Below are 15,843 nucleotides of genomic sequence, written 5' to 3'. Positions count from 1 at the left end.
CGACTTGGACAGAGCCATGAGAGGGCTTGAGCAGCCCAGAAATTGTCACCCAACCGAGTTAGAAACATGCAAACACATTACTCACCTCAAGCACAAGAAAAGCATAAAGGCAACTATAAGGGCCCCTACTGAAATACAGTGCCCCAGGTAGTTTATGATGAGAGCAATCTTGTAATGGAGCGCATACTTCCTCTGGAGGTAAAGAGATAACAGGATTAAATCAGCATCCATCTCCAAGCACTGGCATTCAGGAACAGTTCATCACTTCACAAAACAGCAATTACTTTTCTCAATTTTACAATGCCATCACAGCCCCAGGGCTGATGCCTCTGTGTAAGGCAGACGTATTGCCCAGGCACACAAGTACAGGCTTGGTGTCACTTCAGTTTGGGATTTGTCCACAATTTCTTAAAAATTTCTGAAAAAAATGTTATTTTGTCCCCACTTTTTCCCTTTTTTTTCTTTTCCCCATTTCCTTGGGTTTTCTTATTTTAAACCTTTTGTCATTTTAGGCAACAAACCTACCAAAGACACATCTCCTCAGAGTTTCAAAATAAAACTTTCTTTTCTTAGGAAACAGCACGATCTTAATGAGCTAGCTTATGCCACTTTCCTACTCAAATGGCTTGGTTTTCACACAAAAATGTCAGTAAGAACAAACAATAAGCCCTTCTCATACAGGCAGATTTTCCTCTGAGGGACTTTTCTTGCAGGCTATGATCTTAATCCTTCAAACCCAGGGCAGAACCAACGCAGACTGAAAAAGCTGGAACCTGGTGGTGATTTACCAAAATATGAATATGGATCTAATATCGATATCCAACTGAGTCGGACAAAAGCTCTCTAACAGTTTAGAGTTAGAAAGTGCATGTTTTATTGGTGCCAGGCACTGCGTGGGATGGCTCCCTAAGACACAGGCCCCGATACAAGCAAACACAATACCTTTTATTTCCAAATATTATGAATATCCAAAATACAAATGCACATTCATAACCTTAACACCTCCCATTCTCCGCTTCGTATGGAAATGAGCTTAAATGCCATTAAGCATGTGTAGTGTGTGTCCTGAATGGAGTCGGTGGTCTTGAATTGGGTCAGTGGTCCCAAGAAAGATGAAGGAACTCATCTTCCTCATTTTGACCTTTTTGCTTCTCTGGACTTTAACAATCCTAATTACTTTAGTGAGCTGTAAGTTTCCTCTTGCGTGACTTTTGAAGGGGTTCCCCCCAAGGGAGGAAATTGGTAATTGGCCTTGTTCCCTACACCAACTTATCAATGTTTCTATTCCTCATTCTAAGCACAGCTAAGCAAACATGCAAATGACAGATCATCAGTTATTTGGTAATCAGTTACTAACATCTTAAAACCCATTTCAGGTCCAGCTCTCCTAACTATTTTAATTACCTGTTACTGGGCCCAAGTTCTTTCCTATTCCAACTAATCTCAACACAGCTAGCCTATAACTAAAATCTTTATGTTTCTTCTAAATCTATGTTTCAGTGGTGTCCCTTCAATTCTGGGAGAGCCGGACAAACCAGAGATCCTGTTGTTTCTACCAGCAACCCAAATATGTGGTGAAATTTCCTGTATCAGTGTCTATTTCCTAGCATGTAGGGGAGGTTGTTGGTAGGTTCTGGATCCTGAAAACAAAGAAATAAGTACAAAAGTGCTCCCATCTAAATTAGTGAATTTAGGGATGTGACCAAAATTTGACCTTGCAGAAACACCTTTACTGGTGGGCTGATGTTGGCTTTAGAGAGAAGAGAAGCATCTTCTCTCTTTGCCTGGCTAGGAAGAAGTAGAAAGACACTATTCAGATAAATACTGAAGCTGGCTAAAAATGGACAGAGGTTTGCTACTGGAAGACTAAATCTCCCTGAAAAATATATTTATTCATTAGTTTTGTCATTTATTTCTTTTCAAGCTAAGCAGATCTTTCCCCACTTTAGAAGAACGAGGCTTTTAAAAACCAACCACCTACATTTCCTCCCTTGTGATAAAACTATGAAAGTAAAATCGTATAAATGGCATCATTTTTTTTTTTAAATTTTGGTTGAACTTATTTTATTTTTTTTTTCCTAACAATTTCCCTTAACATTTTACTCCAGTGAAAGGAATTTGTCAGTGAATGAATGTTTGGCTGCAACTACAACCAGCAGCTGTAGTTAATCTGTTCCATTGTTCTGTGAAGATAAGCATCTTCCAGCACTTTGCCAGAGAGCCAGGGAGCTCTCTTGGAATCGATTTTGTGACGAAACCTGCCTGTATCTTCAGCTCACGGAGTAATGTGCTATTTCTGGACAGAACTCAACCATGCAGAGTATTTTTAAGCCTATTATAAAATCCCCTAAAATAAACTTCCCCATCCATGGGCCCATTTTCTGAATCGCTTGGAGGTGAAAAGAAAAAAAGCAACAAAACAAAGCTACGAAATGCAAATTCCACACTGTGTTTTATTTATCCTTCAGTCGAGGGCACACCTAAAGGGAAAGAAAACTCACTTGACCTGATGTGCCTACCTGTGCAATGCCGTGTTATTCAATAATGCCCTGGCAAACTGCAGGGCTCATTGACTCCTGCTTAATTCACAGAGACAGAGGATCACAGAACATCTCAAAGGATCCAAAAGGATCATTGAATCCAACTCACTGCTTCTCGAAGCACTGTCAAAACTCAAACCATCTGACTAAGAACTTTTCTCAGAATTGCTCATTTAGTGCTAGAAATCTCCTGGAAGATGGCAAACCTTGTGTTTTTCCAAGGTTCCTGCTCTTTAAGTCAGATCCTCCTTTGTCTCCTGACCGCTATTTTAACTTCGCTCAAGTTTTAAGAAGGTGTGGTTCAAAACATGAGAAGATTAATTGGAAAAATAAAATTCTTAAGCTCCTGTTTGATGCACTGATGCTGAAGAAAAAACAGGCACGACTTTCACATTGCCAGCTTCTGACACTAACAAGGTTTCCTGAAGGCAAATTCAAGTATCATAGAAACAAGAACTGCCTCGGTGCTTATGAAAAACTAAGCTGACAAGGTGGCAAGATCACTTTCCACCAGCCTACATGCAGTCTTCATCTCTGCTGGAATGGGAGGCAACACCTTCAGGGCTGAAAATCACGTGCCCAGAAAATCACGTGTTTGTTCCCCAAAGCTCAGCTCATGTGAAAAACTTGCACAGCTCTTTTCTGGCTCGCCCTCTTGGACACTGATGCAGTTAAAATGTCAATAACCTTCTCCTGTTTGTTACCCAATATCCTCCTGCTTTCAGGAAGATGCTTCACTTCACTAAAATAAAGATTTAAATTCTGTTCAGGCTTAGGAGGAGGGTTGCTAGATTAGAAAAGAGCTAGAAAGGGAGATCCCAGAATCCTGGAATGGTTTGGGTCGGAAGGCATCTTAACAATGATTCCTGCCATGGTCAGGAATGCCACCTACTAGACCCGGTTGCTCAGAGCCTCTGACCTGGTCCAACCTGGCCTGGAACACTTCCAGGGATGAGGAATTCAGGGATGGGGAATCGAGAGATGGTTTTACTCCCTGCCCACTGGAATCCGGTTCCATGACACACCTTATGCACCACAACCATGTCACACCAGGCAGTGCAGAGATGTTTCCCATGAGCTTCTACCAGGTAAACTGAGGAAGCACAGCACAATGTCTTTACCTGCACTTGCTTTGCAAATCTACAGGCAAGTTTCAGGCTAATGACAGAGTTATTCTGTCTAGAGACTTTTCCCCTTGCTTCAGCTGGAACGTGACTGCTAACCTGTCCTAAACAATTCAGCTACTGGTTTGAATCAATAACCACCTAATAACAGCACTCTTAGACCAGCTGACAAGGATCTTGCTTCCTCTTAACAGGACTTACTGACAGGTCCTGCCAGTGTTTTCAGCTCATGTCTCCCTGGGAGGCTCCACACGCCACTGCCAGTTCAGTCACTTCCCATTTCCTCCTGTTGCCAGGATGATCTCAGCACCAGCACAGCTTAAAGACACCTCTCCAAAGACTTTCAGAAGCAACCGGGAAGTGTCTTTGTCATCCCAGACACCTCTGAACTCACTCTGCTTTCCCATTCTGAGCCAGCTGGAAGCTGCTGTGGTTGATGTGACCATGCTCCTATAAAGGATACATTAGTCTGAGCCCAGCGTGGTGCTAACTCAGCTACTCAGCTTGAAGCCACCTCAAAACATCAGCAGAAGCACATTCACATCCAGCTGCCACAGACCACAAGACCAGAGTTCTTGATTTACAGCTCTTTTTGGAGGCTAAGATGTATCTTTTGCTGCCTGAGATGCTCTCTTTTCTTCTCAGAAGAGCAGAGATTTGTGCCGGATGCAGCAAAGGCCCTTTCAACACAGGAGCTTGTAGGCTGAAGAGGACCTTTCCATTTGTCACACATTGTGCCACCAAACAGCCAGCTGGATCAAAACTATTTCTGTACCTTGTTCCTGTGCCTGGAGGAGGAGGCAATTATTTGTTCAGAGGGTGAGATTCAGTCTGACATGAGGACACCAACACTTGGATGTCCACCCAGCATCTGAAGCAAGGGTTAGAAGTAGTTGTGCACACACAGGTGCCTTGGGGACACTTTGTGATTCCCAGCTGGTCTTGCTGCTGCTGAATCAGAATTTTTAAGGTTGGAAAAGACCTCTAAGATCATCGAGTCCAACCATTCCCCCAGCTCCACCCTGTTCACCACTAAACTCTGTCCCCAGGTGCCATACCACAAGTTTTCTGAACACCTCCAGGGATGGTGACTCCACCACTGTCCTGGGCAGTCTGTTCCAATGTCTGACCACCATTTCAGTGAAGAAATTTTCACTAACATCCAACCTAAACTTCCTGTGGTGCAACTTAAAGCCATTTCCTTTGGTCCTGTCCCTGTTCCCTGAGAGCAGAGCCCGACCCCCCTCTGGCTGCCCCCTCCTGTCAGGGAGTTGTGCAGAGCCACAAGGTCCCCCCTGAGCCTGTTATTCTCCAGGTTGAGCCCCTTTCCCAGCTCCCTCAGCTGCTCTTGCTGCTCCAGACCCTTCCCCAGCTCCATTCCCTCCACTGGACATGAAGGACTCACATATTCCCAAGGACTGTCACCTGCCAGATGCATGAAGACTCACTGGGACATTTTAAACTACACCCCACAACTACATTTAAGGAAGTAGATCTCAGTCAGAACTAGATCTAGCAGCAAATCAGTCCCAGAGCAGAGTTTTATCAGCTACTGCCACAGGTCTCAACCACAAGCAGAGCAATGATGCATTAATATAACCCAGGGAATGTGTGTTACTGAGCTGATGCCCCAAGACTGACCCACAGCTGAAAAAACCCTATAATTTCCATTGCTACATTCCCCAAACTCTGCCATATAGCATGGGATTGATGTTGAAAAGTCCTGCTCCTATCCCCTGTTATCACTCACCACATTAAAAATCAAACCATGTGATTCTTTATCACTCTGCCTGTGAGTGGTCAAGCTTAAAAGCAGTGTTGTTTTTTTTGGATTAAAAATAAATCACAGGGCATTACCTCCTGGCTGATGTTTAGCATCTGCTAAACTCAATAAATAACAATAGACCACCTGTGTGCCTGAATCTCACCTTTACTCAAAATGGAGCAAATCTGTGGGTTTTTGTTCTTCTATTTTTTTTTTTGAGATCACAAAGTATTCATCGGTCACACTGAGCATTATGAGAGATTTCAAAAATATCCACAAATATTAATATTTGCAAAGCTTGTCACAAATCTTTAAAGATCTAATAAATGAGTTTTTAAGCCGCTGTAAGCGAGGGTGGGGGAACATCTGCACTTCCATCTGTCTAAGAAACGTGCTATTTAAGGAGTTTTAAGCTATCACCATAGCTGCAAAGTTTTTAAAAGCAAAAACAGAGTAAAGGGAATAATCCTGTCCCCTAGTCACAACACTTCTCCAGTCTCCTCAGATAAAACCCCTCTGTATTTGCTCGTGCAGAGACAGCAACTGCTGGGAGTCATGCAAACACATAATGAGTGTTATTAAAATGCAGCTGTGTTGTCCTGAGTGGGTGCAGCTCACTGCTGCCAGCTCAGGTTTCCTGTACCACCTAAACCACACCACAGACATCGAGTCTTTGCCCAGCTCTGCTCCCCATTCTCTAAATCAGCACTGGCTGCTCCACACCCCCTCTCTTGCTCATTTTTAAGAGATGGTTGGTTTGTCCCTCCAGCTTGTGCTGGCCCCAGCAGTCCTGCAACGATGCACTGAGATGGTTTAGGGAACTGATTCATCCAAAAAAATGACCCAGAACAAGTTAGCTTTTCATTTTAAGTGGGAATGAATTGTAAGGAGGGGCTGCACTGGGGTAGTCCCAGCTTAGGTTGGCCTAAATTGCCATGGGAGCGTCTCCACCGTGCTAGAACACCTTGAATGTCCCCCTGGGTGGCAGTCAGGTACTGGTACAACTTTTCTTAATTCCTAGAAGCCTCTAGCAAGAGGAGGGGGGATTAAATTAGCCAGGGGGTAAGAGCAGGTCCTCAGCAGCTGGTGTGTCATTATTTGTTTTCTGATTCACGAGTGAAAACCCACACTGAGCAACCACATGGATCTGAGAGGATGGATGCTGGACCACAGCCAAAGGACATCCCAGCTGTCTGGGGTGCAGCACCACTCCAGAGAGCTCCTGAGTGCTAAATGTGGGATCTTGTCTTCCTCCTCTCTGTCTGCACGTGGCATGGCACAACTATAAGGACAGAATGAGTTGAATGAACCCCAAAACAGACCAGTCTGAGCTGCTGGGCTCCACCTTGGCTCCTAGAGGGAAAAGCCACTCCTGCAGAGACAGCACAAAGTCTTTGTGGGCTTGTGTCCCACCACAGCACTCAACACAGGAGGAAGAATATGAAGGGCTTGAAGGCTTAAACTGTGCGAGGGTGAATGTCTATGATGTCTCTGAGACATCTGACAAGAAAAGGGCTTTGCATAATTCCTCACAGCCCTTCTGAAGGAACTTAACCCCATACACTAACTTAAATCTGTGAACTCCTCTATCATGCAAGACTGGTTCAATCTCTTAAAGACAGCTGGGACCTAAATCTGCTTTTTATGCATTTCTTCTGCTGCTGCCCCTTTACATATTTGCTTAAGGAGAAGTAACATTGAGATCTGTAAAGGTCAGTTGTTGATGACACTTTAGAATGGGCAGATATAGGGTGGAATCAGATGGTTGAACTTAATTTTTAGTGCCAAAGAGGCTTTTGGTCTTATTGTTATTATTACTAACATTTACTGTAGCAGCTGTAGGCTCTGAACAAAGCTAGGAAAAATCTGCATAAACACACACATCTCACAGAGTGAGATAAAGCATCCTTTTTTAAAAACCATGTGAGTAGGGGACATGGAGAGAGGATAAGTGACTTGCCTGAATTCACAGGGAGGTTTTGTTGTGGAGACAGAAATGGAATCTCTCTCGGAAGTCCCAAATTAGCACGTTAACCTTACATTTTGCTTTGCATTCCCTTATGCTGAGAAATGTCATTGAGAAGAACGAAGGGAAAAATACAGACCTTGTCATCCAGAATAGGCTCGCACTGAGAGTAGTTTATCTTGGAAGCCCATGTCCCATTGCCCAGGCATTCTCTGTAGGCATTTCCTGGTACAGACCAAAATAAAAGAGAGATGAACACTCTGTGCTGGACTTTAAACAGCCTAGACATTTCACAGGTTCAAGAAAAGATTGACAGAACAGATTATTTACAAGGCAAATCAACTTATCCCACCTCCGTGAGGACTGGAGCAGCCCACTGAGAAGAGGAGAAAGAAATAACAAACACATCTACAAGCTATGAGTGTTTAAAGGTATTTATTAATAGTTTTTTTCATACAGAATATGAGTTCAGAAGACAGAAAAGGTATGAGAACACTGCAAGAGAAAGCTTAATGTTATTATAGTCTTTTAAAAAGCAGTTAAATGATGTATTCAAACCCAGAAAGGTTTAGATGTTCAGTGCTGCATGGAGGACAATGTTATGTGTAAGGTAAACTTACTGCTCTATTCTCTCCCATTTATCCTACTGTAAGCTAGATGAAAAATTCCTGGACATCCTCATTTTCCAGAATCTTCCTGTGCAATATTGTCACTGGTAAAACTTGGGTAAAAAACATGAAGGAACAAGAGAAGGACATCTCCCAGCCCTGGGGCAGGCAAGGTGGGGGGCACACAACAATCTCTCCAAAATTATCTCAGAAATGGGGACATCGAGGTCAGGAGGTGTTCACCCATTGTCTGTGGAGAAGAAACCACTCCTGGTCTTTTCCCAAGGTGCCAGTTCTCACAGAGCATAAGTAAAATCACAAATGACTTTACTGAAGCAGAGATTTAATGTCCAAATTCAATGTCACCATGCAGGGCTCTGGGAACTACATGTGGCAATACTGGGGTGAAGAGGGAAGTTCAGTTTCTGGCAAGCAGTATCTTCATCCCGAGGAATTACGAGAGAAAACTGCAGTTTTCCTGTACAAACCTTCCTCCACTCATCAAAAGCACATCCAATTCCAAGCAAGAGGTTTTTGGTTTTTTTCCATTCTTATTTTGAAATGTTTCTTAGAAACAAGATAATTAAAATAAAACAGGAAATCCAGAAGGATCCCCAAAGGACAAATACAGGCAACTTCCTGATGGACTCTTCATGATGTTGCTGTTGCCCTTTACCCAATTTCTTTTTGGGCCTTTGCCACGGTAATTTAGTCCAGGAAAATCAAATGGTCCTAAATGTGCTGCTGACACCAGCCTTGGAAAAAGGTAAAGAGGCTTTTGAAAAGGTGCTTTTTCTTACAGAGAAGGGAAGTCAACAAATAACAGTTCCTGTAGATGCTCCAGATGACACCGTATCCACCCACATCACCGAATGTCATTTTGCTGTTGTCTGCTTGCACTTTTCTGCTGCTTCTTTTTGGAGTGATGAGGCCAAACAAAACAAAACAGTCTGAGTGGGGTTTAGGTGGTAGGATCTGATCTACATCCCTAAAAGCCCTTGCATTTGTCCTCTCCTTTGGCCAGTGCTGAAGCTCTCTGTGCAAACTCCTAACTCCAGATGAATTGATGCTTAGTCGGATGTTGAGTCCCACGTCCAGAATAGTGCTCATATGAAACCCTTATTTTATTCATTCAAACCCTTGTTTTACTCATTCTGACTCTTCATTTTCCCTGGTTGTATCCCTCCAGCTCAGCTGGAGAAAGCACAAACACAATCAGCACTGGGAACGTACAACCCACATCAGTGCAGCTCTTCGAGCTGTCACAGCAGATCTCCCACATGGTGAGTGTATGAACAGGAGGGGGTAAAATCAAACTCGGAATTTCTCTACTCCAGGATCTCCTCCAGTAGCAGTCACTTCTCAGAAACAACAGCAGCAAGCAGATCTGGCTTCTGGGAATATCTCATTCCAAACTCCAGCTGTCATTACTAATTTATACCCTACAACAAAGGTCTCTCCTCTTTCCCTCCCTCCCTTTCTCCTTCCTTTCCTTCCTTCCCTTCCTTCCCTTCCTTCCCTTCCATCCCTTCCTTCTCTTCCTTCCCTTCCTTCCCTCTCTGTCTCTCTATCTTTTAATGACATAATGCAGCTCTTTTACTCAGTGCTTTAAAGGCAAAACATCTCATTTACTGAGTGAGGTAATACTGCAGGGTAAGAACCTCACTGCAGGCACCTGGAGGAAGCAGCTCCTGTTCATGCACTGTGTGCAGAAAGACCTTGGATTAAGTTCAGTTTTTCTTAATGACTGTCACCAAAAAATAAGAAAAAAATGGAAGAATCATGATGGAGAACTCCATTTTAGCAACAAACAATGAATGCCCAGGAAGAAAAGAACACTTGCATGATCTTTCTAGGGCAACAAGAGCTAATTATAAAAAGAAAGAAATGCAGCTATTAGCACTATTTTTTTTAGTTGAAAAACAATTGTGTAAAATTTCATTTTCCTAGACAAACGACACACTGAAGAACTCAGCATACTTTTCTTATAATTTCCCCTTCCTTCCTGACTTTATTCTAAAGAAGAAATACACGAAACAGAGATTTGGTGGTTACAACATGTGGTTATTTGTGCTCTGTGTGCATTTGCACTCATATAACACAACTGGACAAAGAGATTTAATGGTCATGCAAATGAGTAACGAGCAGTAGGTGACTCAGGATGGCACAGGCAGCACTCAGCCTTTATGCACAGAGCTCTTGACACATCATCCAATATCCATTTCTGGGCCTCAGTCTGTGGTCTCTTCTTCCTCTCTGAAAAGGTTGATTTCCTTTTGTTGTAGATTTGTGGCTCTTGGTTTTTTTCTGCCTAATCATCAGTCCAGGAGACAGGCAGGGAGGTAAAAGGGAACTGCCTGAACACAAAGGAATATCCAGGAGTGCTCAGGGTTTCTATCTTTCAGAAAACGTATTTCAACCCCTCCAGGCTACAAATGCCTATTTCCCCTAAGGGCTGACTCAGGGGTGCTGATCAGAGTCATATTCCACCAAAAAGGACAGCAGGTAGAGCCCAGAGGCACCACAACAGCAGCAGCACCAACATTTGCAGCTCTCATGGACTCCAAGGTGATGTAAAAGGGGTCTCCACCCCTGAAAAAAAGCTTCATTCCACATCACAAATAAGTAGGTAAAAGATCTGAGCATGACTACAGCAAAGCCTTGGCAGGAATACAACTGGGATACCCAATTCTCCCTGATTCCAGCTTTTGGGAAAGTCCAGCTCAGTCTATTATTTTATAAATCTTCACAGAACAGATCCAGATAAACAATGAAACACCTACAGGAATGTCTCACTTTTATGTATTTATACCCACATGCCCACACATGCACACTACAAAGAGCCTGAACTTTTCTTGGTGGAGTAGAACCATTTAAGAGCAAGTGAGAAATTCCTGGGTGGAGAGCAAAAGTTCCATGAATGGAGAAGAAAATCAATGTTGCATTTATCCAAAAAAACAGACTGTGATAATCACAACTCTGTCTGTTTTCAGGGCAAACAGGATTTTTAAGTAACTCCAGCATATTTGTTGTTTCAATAAAAAGAATCTGATCAACCTAGATTCGAGCCCATACATCAATAATAATGAAAAATGATTTTCATTTGACATGGAAGGACATGAGAGAAACTCACCAACTTTATTTATTCATTTTGTAGGACTCCTCACACTCTGGTGTTTGATAAACGGGGGAGACATACAAATTCTGTTTCCAGTTTTCCCATAACCCTCTTCAGCATCCCTGCCACTCAGCACCAGTATTACCAGACTACCTCTGGGAAAACATGCGCGGGATGTGAGCAGTTTTTCATAAATAAACCCAAGGACCTTTATCCCAGACACAACTGTGGCTTTTAGTCATCTAAACACATGCAAAATGAATTCCACCCCAATTCATTATACTTCATTAACTACACTGCCAGAGACTCTTCTAAAGAGCCCTCAGTGAGTGTCTGAACAGAAAACGGAGCAGCAACATCCAGTATTTGCCATCCCAACCGCAATTCTGCTCCTTAGAATCCACTGACACATTTTTACTGAGGGTGACAGAACACTGGAACAGGTTGCCCAGGGAGGTTGTAGAGTCTCCCTCTTAGGAGATACTTTAAAACTTTTAAAGACATGCTCCTGGGCTGCAGGTGGCCCTGCAGGGGTGTTGGACCAGACCTCAGCCATCCCGTGTGTCAGAGACTGAAATATTGTAATTTATGACTTCAATATTTTCTTGAAGGACTTTTAAAACTGTATTACAAAAGCTGCAGAGAAAACTGCCGAACCCTGAATGGGGCCCTGACTGAGGCCTTACACTGCTCGCTGATGAAGATAAGATAAAGTAACAGCTCAGGGCTGGGGACATTCACAAAGCACAAGCTTAACTCCTCCAAGGTGGAGATCACATCCCCAGGCCTATCAGCTGCCAGGCTCGAAGAGACCCTGGAACCAAAGGGCGGGGGGAGGAGAGGCTTTGGGTATCTTGGAAAGCCTCTGGTCAGAGGGGCAGTGACCGCCCATCCTCCACTGTGCAGAGGAGCCCAGCTGAGGGATCCTCACCAGGGGAGGGAAGCTTATCCACAGCAGGAGGGGGTGACATGGCCCATCACAGGGGCCCCCCTCAAAGGGGTCCCCAGACCCTGCACCAGAGCACCAGAGGTGATGCAGCAGACCCTCAGTGTTGCAAGGGACAGTGTCAAGCCAGCCCCTGCAAAGGAGGCACGTGGCGTTCCCACCTGGCCCACACCATACATTAATCCACGGGATTCTGTACTCTTTGGCGTGTGGCAGCGTGTGGTGGCGTGTGGCAGCACAGCCACAGCAGTGATGGGGGACCCTCACCACGAGCAGAGCAGATGGAGGGGAGCAACGAGACATCGTTGGGTCATCGGATGGGTGATGTGCTTCCACCTAACCCCTGTCACCTCTCTCTGTTTCCCCACTCCCCCACACACTTCTTTTTTCCATTTCTTTCTCTCTTTCTTTTCTCTTCCCTTCTCTTTGCCTCTTTTACTATTAAATAAAATACATCCATTTTTTGGCATCGACATCTAACCTTGTTTGGTTTTAATCTCGTTTCTGGGAATATTTTGAACCTTCTAAGTTCTTTCCATTTATGCACAGAGACTTAGCTTTCTTTGCTTTTCTGGGTTTAAACCGGATCGTAACACCATGGTTCTGTGATTAACAACATAAAATTATCTTCTGAAACAGCTTTAAAACACAGCTCAGGTACAATGTTTGACATCAGTTTAAGAGGTAAAACCTTGTCCTTAATTTCATTCCTAACTGCAGATGATGCTGCATTTCTGAATGGGATCTGTGAAGGGGAAATGTTTGATGAGTGGTATTTTTGCGTTTTTCTTTCTTTATTGACCCTGTTGAAGAAAACAAAGCCCTTCAGGTAGTGCTAACTCAATCTGTATGGATTGGCCTGGTGGCAGGCTTGTGTTTACTCACTGAAAGTCCACTAAAAGCACAACACAAACAGGAGACAGGAGCACTGGGTAAAGGTAAGTGGATGTTGTTCTCAGCAGGAAGTTCACCACATCCTCCCAGTCCTTAGTGAGTGAAAGACAATTCAGACACTGCACGCAGGCACTGCTATAATGGATCTTGTCCCTGGCAACTGGAACTAAGCTGGTTTTGAATGAGATTTTAGTTGTCTTGCCATGTGTCATGTAGATGATTTTTGACAAGGTTTACATTTCCAGTTATCATTAAAATGGAAATCTGACTTCTCTGGCTATTTATGACTTTCATCTCCTGGATTCCACGGACACAGAGTGGCCATGGAATCTTGAGACAAGTTCATCAGCTACTGGAGTGAAGGGAAAAAACAGAAAAATGAGTAAATAAATAAAACAGCCTGCTAAGTCCTGAGCTGAGAGTGTGTGACTGCTTTGACAGCTTGCTGATCCATGTCAGCTGTCAGCTGGGTTGAAATGAAGGGTCCATCAATCAGAACACCAGAACCCCACTGAACACACTCCCTAGAACACACAGGGCTTTGGGAAGTGGAGTTAGCAGTGACTGTGGCAGTCTCAAGGGACTCACAGATGCAACGAACACCTTGCAAGAGCACAGTGGGTCATGTCATCCACCCCCCCTACCCACAGGACTTCTTCAGTCCACATTAAAAAGTGGAAACCCCTAGAATTTTCAGTAATTACTCTGTAAAACTGTTATAGACAGTATGTTAAATCTCTCCACTGGGATTCTTTTTTGTTGATATCCTGTATCTATATTTTTTTCTCACTTTTTAAGACAACTATTTAACTATTTTTGCCCCTGTACTGCCCTCTGACCAAGCTGAGCAATTTGGCTTCCTTTTCAAGGTAGGTTAGTTCTGAATATATGCCACAGGTGGAGTTCAACCTTGTAATTTTAGAATATCAACTTGTAGCCAGTCTTGTCCACATCTCACCAATCCCCTCCTACTCTGGATTCAGGGCACAGCAAAGCAGCCAGTCCATGGTGCCCCCAATATGAAGATGTTTATCCCAAATTTTCCAATGGAAAGCAAGCTCAAATAAGTGAGGTTTCACCTTAGATATACATTAAAATAGTTTCTGTGATATGCTGGCCTGCAAAATCAGAAGAGACAGTGGAGAAAACCCATTTTGTCACAGTGCCACGATTAAAGCTGGATGACATCTTCTGAGCTGAATAAATGGATTTTGAAACACACAGTTCTAGGGCAGCAAAAATCACTTGCTAGGTTTGGTAAATGGAAACTGGACCCAGGTTTTACTCCCCCAAAGAAAAAACTTAGATAAATTCAAAGAAAACAGGAGTAAAACAACCCAAAATATCCCAGTGTTGAATATTGTATCCCAAGACAATTGCTCAGTTGCTCACAACATGGAGTTCAACTCAGGTCTTTCCAATATTGGATTTCATGAGGAATTCATGAAATTATGAAATCCAGCTTAAAAGATTCCTTTTTTTTCAGGGGGTTCTAAATGCTGGGACATTGCAAGATTCTCCCAGCATCTCCTCCAAATTATTTTTATTCATTTAAAGTTCAAAATAAGACATTTTGTTTGGTATTAAGCAAAAAATTTTTCTCTTGGGTACTTATCCACAATGATCCCCAATAAATCCAACGGAAACTGCGTGATACAAACTCCTCAGATTGGCTGCCCAGATTTCATAGGAGTCAGATCAAATGAGACAGAAAAAACCCTGTGTTGCATAAGGGACACATCACTTCATGTATAGACTATTCTTAGCCCCTTTTCAAAGTCTCAGAAAAACAGTGAGCCTCTAAAAATAGGGGCTGAATCATGGGGCTATAAATTATTTATTCATGTGCCACCCTCCCTCTTTGGTGCTTTTTATTTTTTTCTGATTGTTGCAGTGACAAGCTCGAGCCAGGTAGGATTCACAAAGCATCAGGACAGCTGCTTACTATTTCTAGAAATCATAAGTGACAGTGGCATAATTGTGACATCCAGGAGACTGGGAAAAAACAAAAAGAATCTGTCTCCACATATTTTATTTGTGAATGAGGGATGTTCTGACAAAAATAAGGGGAGGCAAGAACAGTTACCCTTATTGCTTTGTACATCAGCCAACATCAACCTGAAAGCCGAGCGTTGTGCCGAGAGGTTTTCTCCAGATGTCACAGCTGGGGTTTTTTTTACATTTGTACAGAAATATAATGCACTTATAGGAGAGTCTTGGAAGGCAGATAAATCAAACTTTAGGCAAGAAATGTTCCCCTTGAAAAATATTTTAAACTCGGCTCTGTCTGGCTCAGCTCGATGTGTCTTCAGGCTTTCAAGCACATTAGAAACTTTGATGAGTTTTCTATTGTTTTCCTTTGCCAAGAAATCCTAAAAACGTTTACGAGAAGCTCGAGCAGCCTAATTATGCTCACTTGCTGCATCGATTTCCCAGCTGCTAAAGAGCTCAAGTGTTTCACCCAGATCATAGAACAGGTCAAAAGCAAAGGCAGGAACAGAACCTTTCAGGAGCTTAGAAGTGCTCCAGGCTCCTTCAGAGTTCAGAAAAACATTTCTCTGGGTTTCTAGCCCAAGGCACTCTCCGTTGGACCTACAAAGATTAAGGGTACCTGAGGTTCTCAGTTCTGTTTGTACAGAGGATCACAGAATATTCTGGGTTGGAAAGGACTTTAAAATCATCCAGCTCACCCCCTGCCATGGGCAGGGGCACCTTCCACTAGACCAGGTTGCTCCAAGCCCCAACCAACCCAGCCTTGAACTCTCCTTGCCCCAGGCTGGGGCTCCTGGGAGCAAGCAGTGCCATTAGAAAAATCCTATAGACTGAATTGTGCAGAACTGTCAGAAAAATGGCTCTTTTCAACGTCCTTCAATACCTGCTTC

General features: G+C 43.3%; 1 protein-coding gene across 3 annotated transcripts in view; it reads right to left on the bottom strand.

Annotated features, from left to right (window-relative positions):
• CRHR2 (corticotropin releasing hormone receptor 2) overlaps positions 1-15,843 on the bottom strand; it is a 140,882-nt gene that overhangs the window by 57,079 nt on the left and 67,960 nt on the right. For 2 of the 3 annotated variants that reach the window (XM_048316473.1, XM_048316536.1), the window contains 2 exons: positions 7,535-7,620; positions 86-192 (listed from right to left, as the gene is read on the bottom strand). In XM_048316473.1, the coding sequence (XP_048172430.1) occupies positions 86-192; positions 7,535-7,620 (193 nt within the window). Of the gene's footprint in view, positions 1-85; positions 193-7,534; positions 7,621-15,843 lie in introns of those variants that run through there. The other variant, XM_048316617.1, reaches the window with a different exon arrangement.

This window comes from Corvus hawaiiensis, chromosome 1 (genome assembly GCF_020740725.1).
Source record: "Corvus hawaiiensis isolate bCorHaw1 chromosome 1, bCorHaw1.pri.cur, whole genome shotgun sequence".
Classification (NCBI taxonomy): Eukaryota; Metazoa; Chordata; class Aves; order Passeriformes; family Corvidae; genus Corvus; species Corvus hawaiiensis.
The sequence above is the reverse complement of the archived record's forward strand: the minus strand, read 5'-3'. Positions and strand labels throughout refer to the sequence as shown.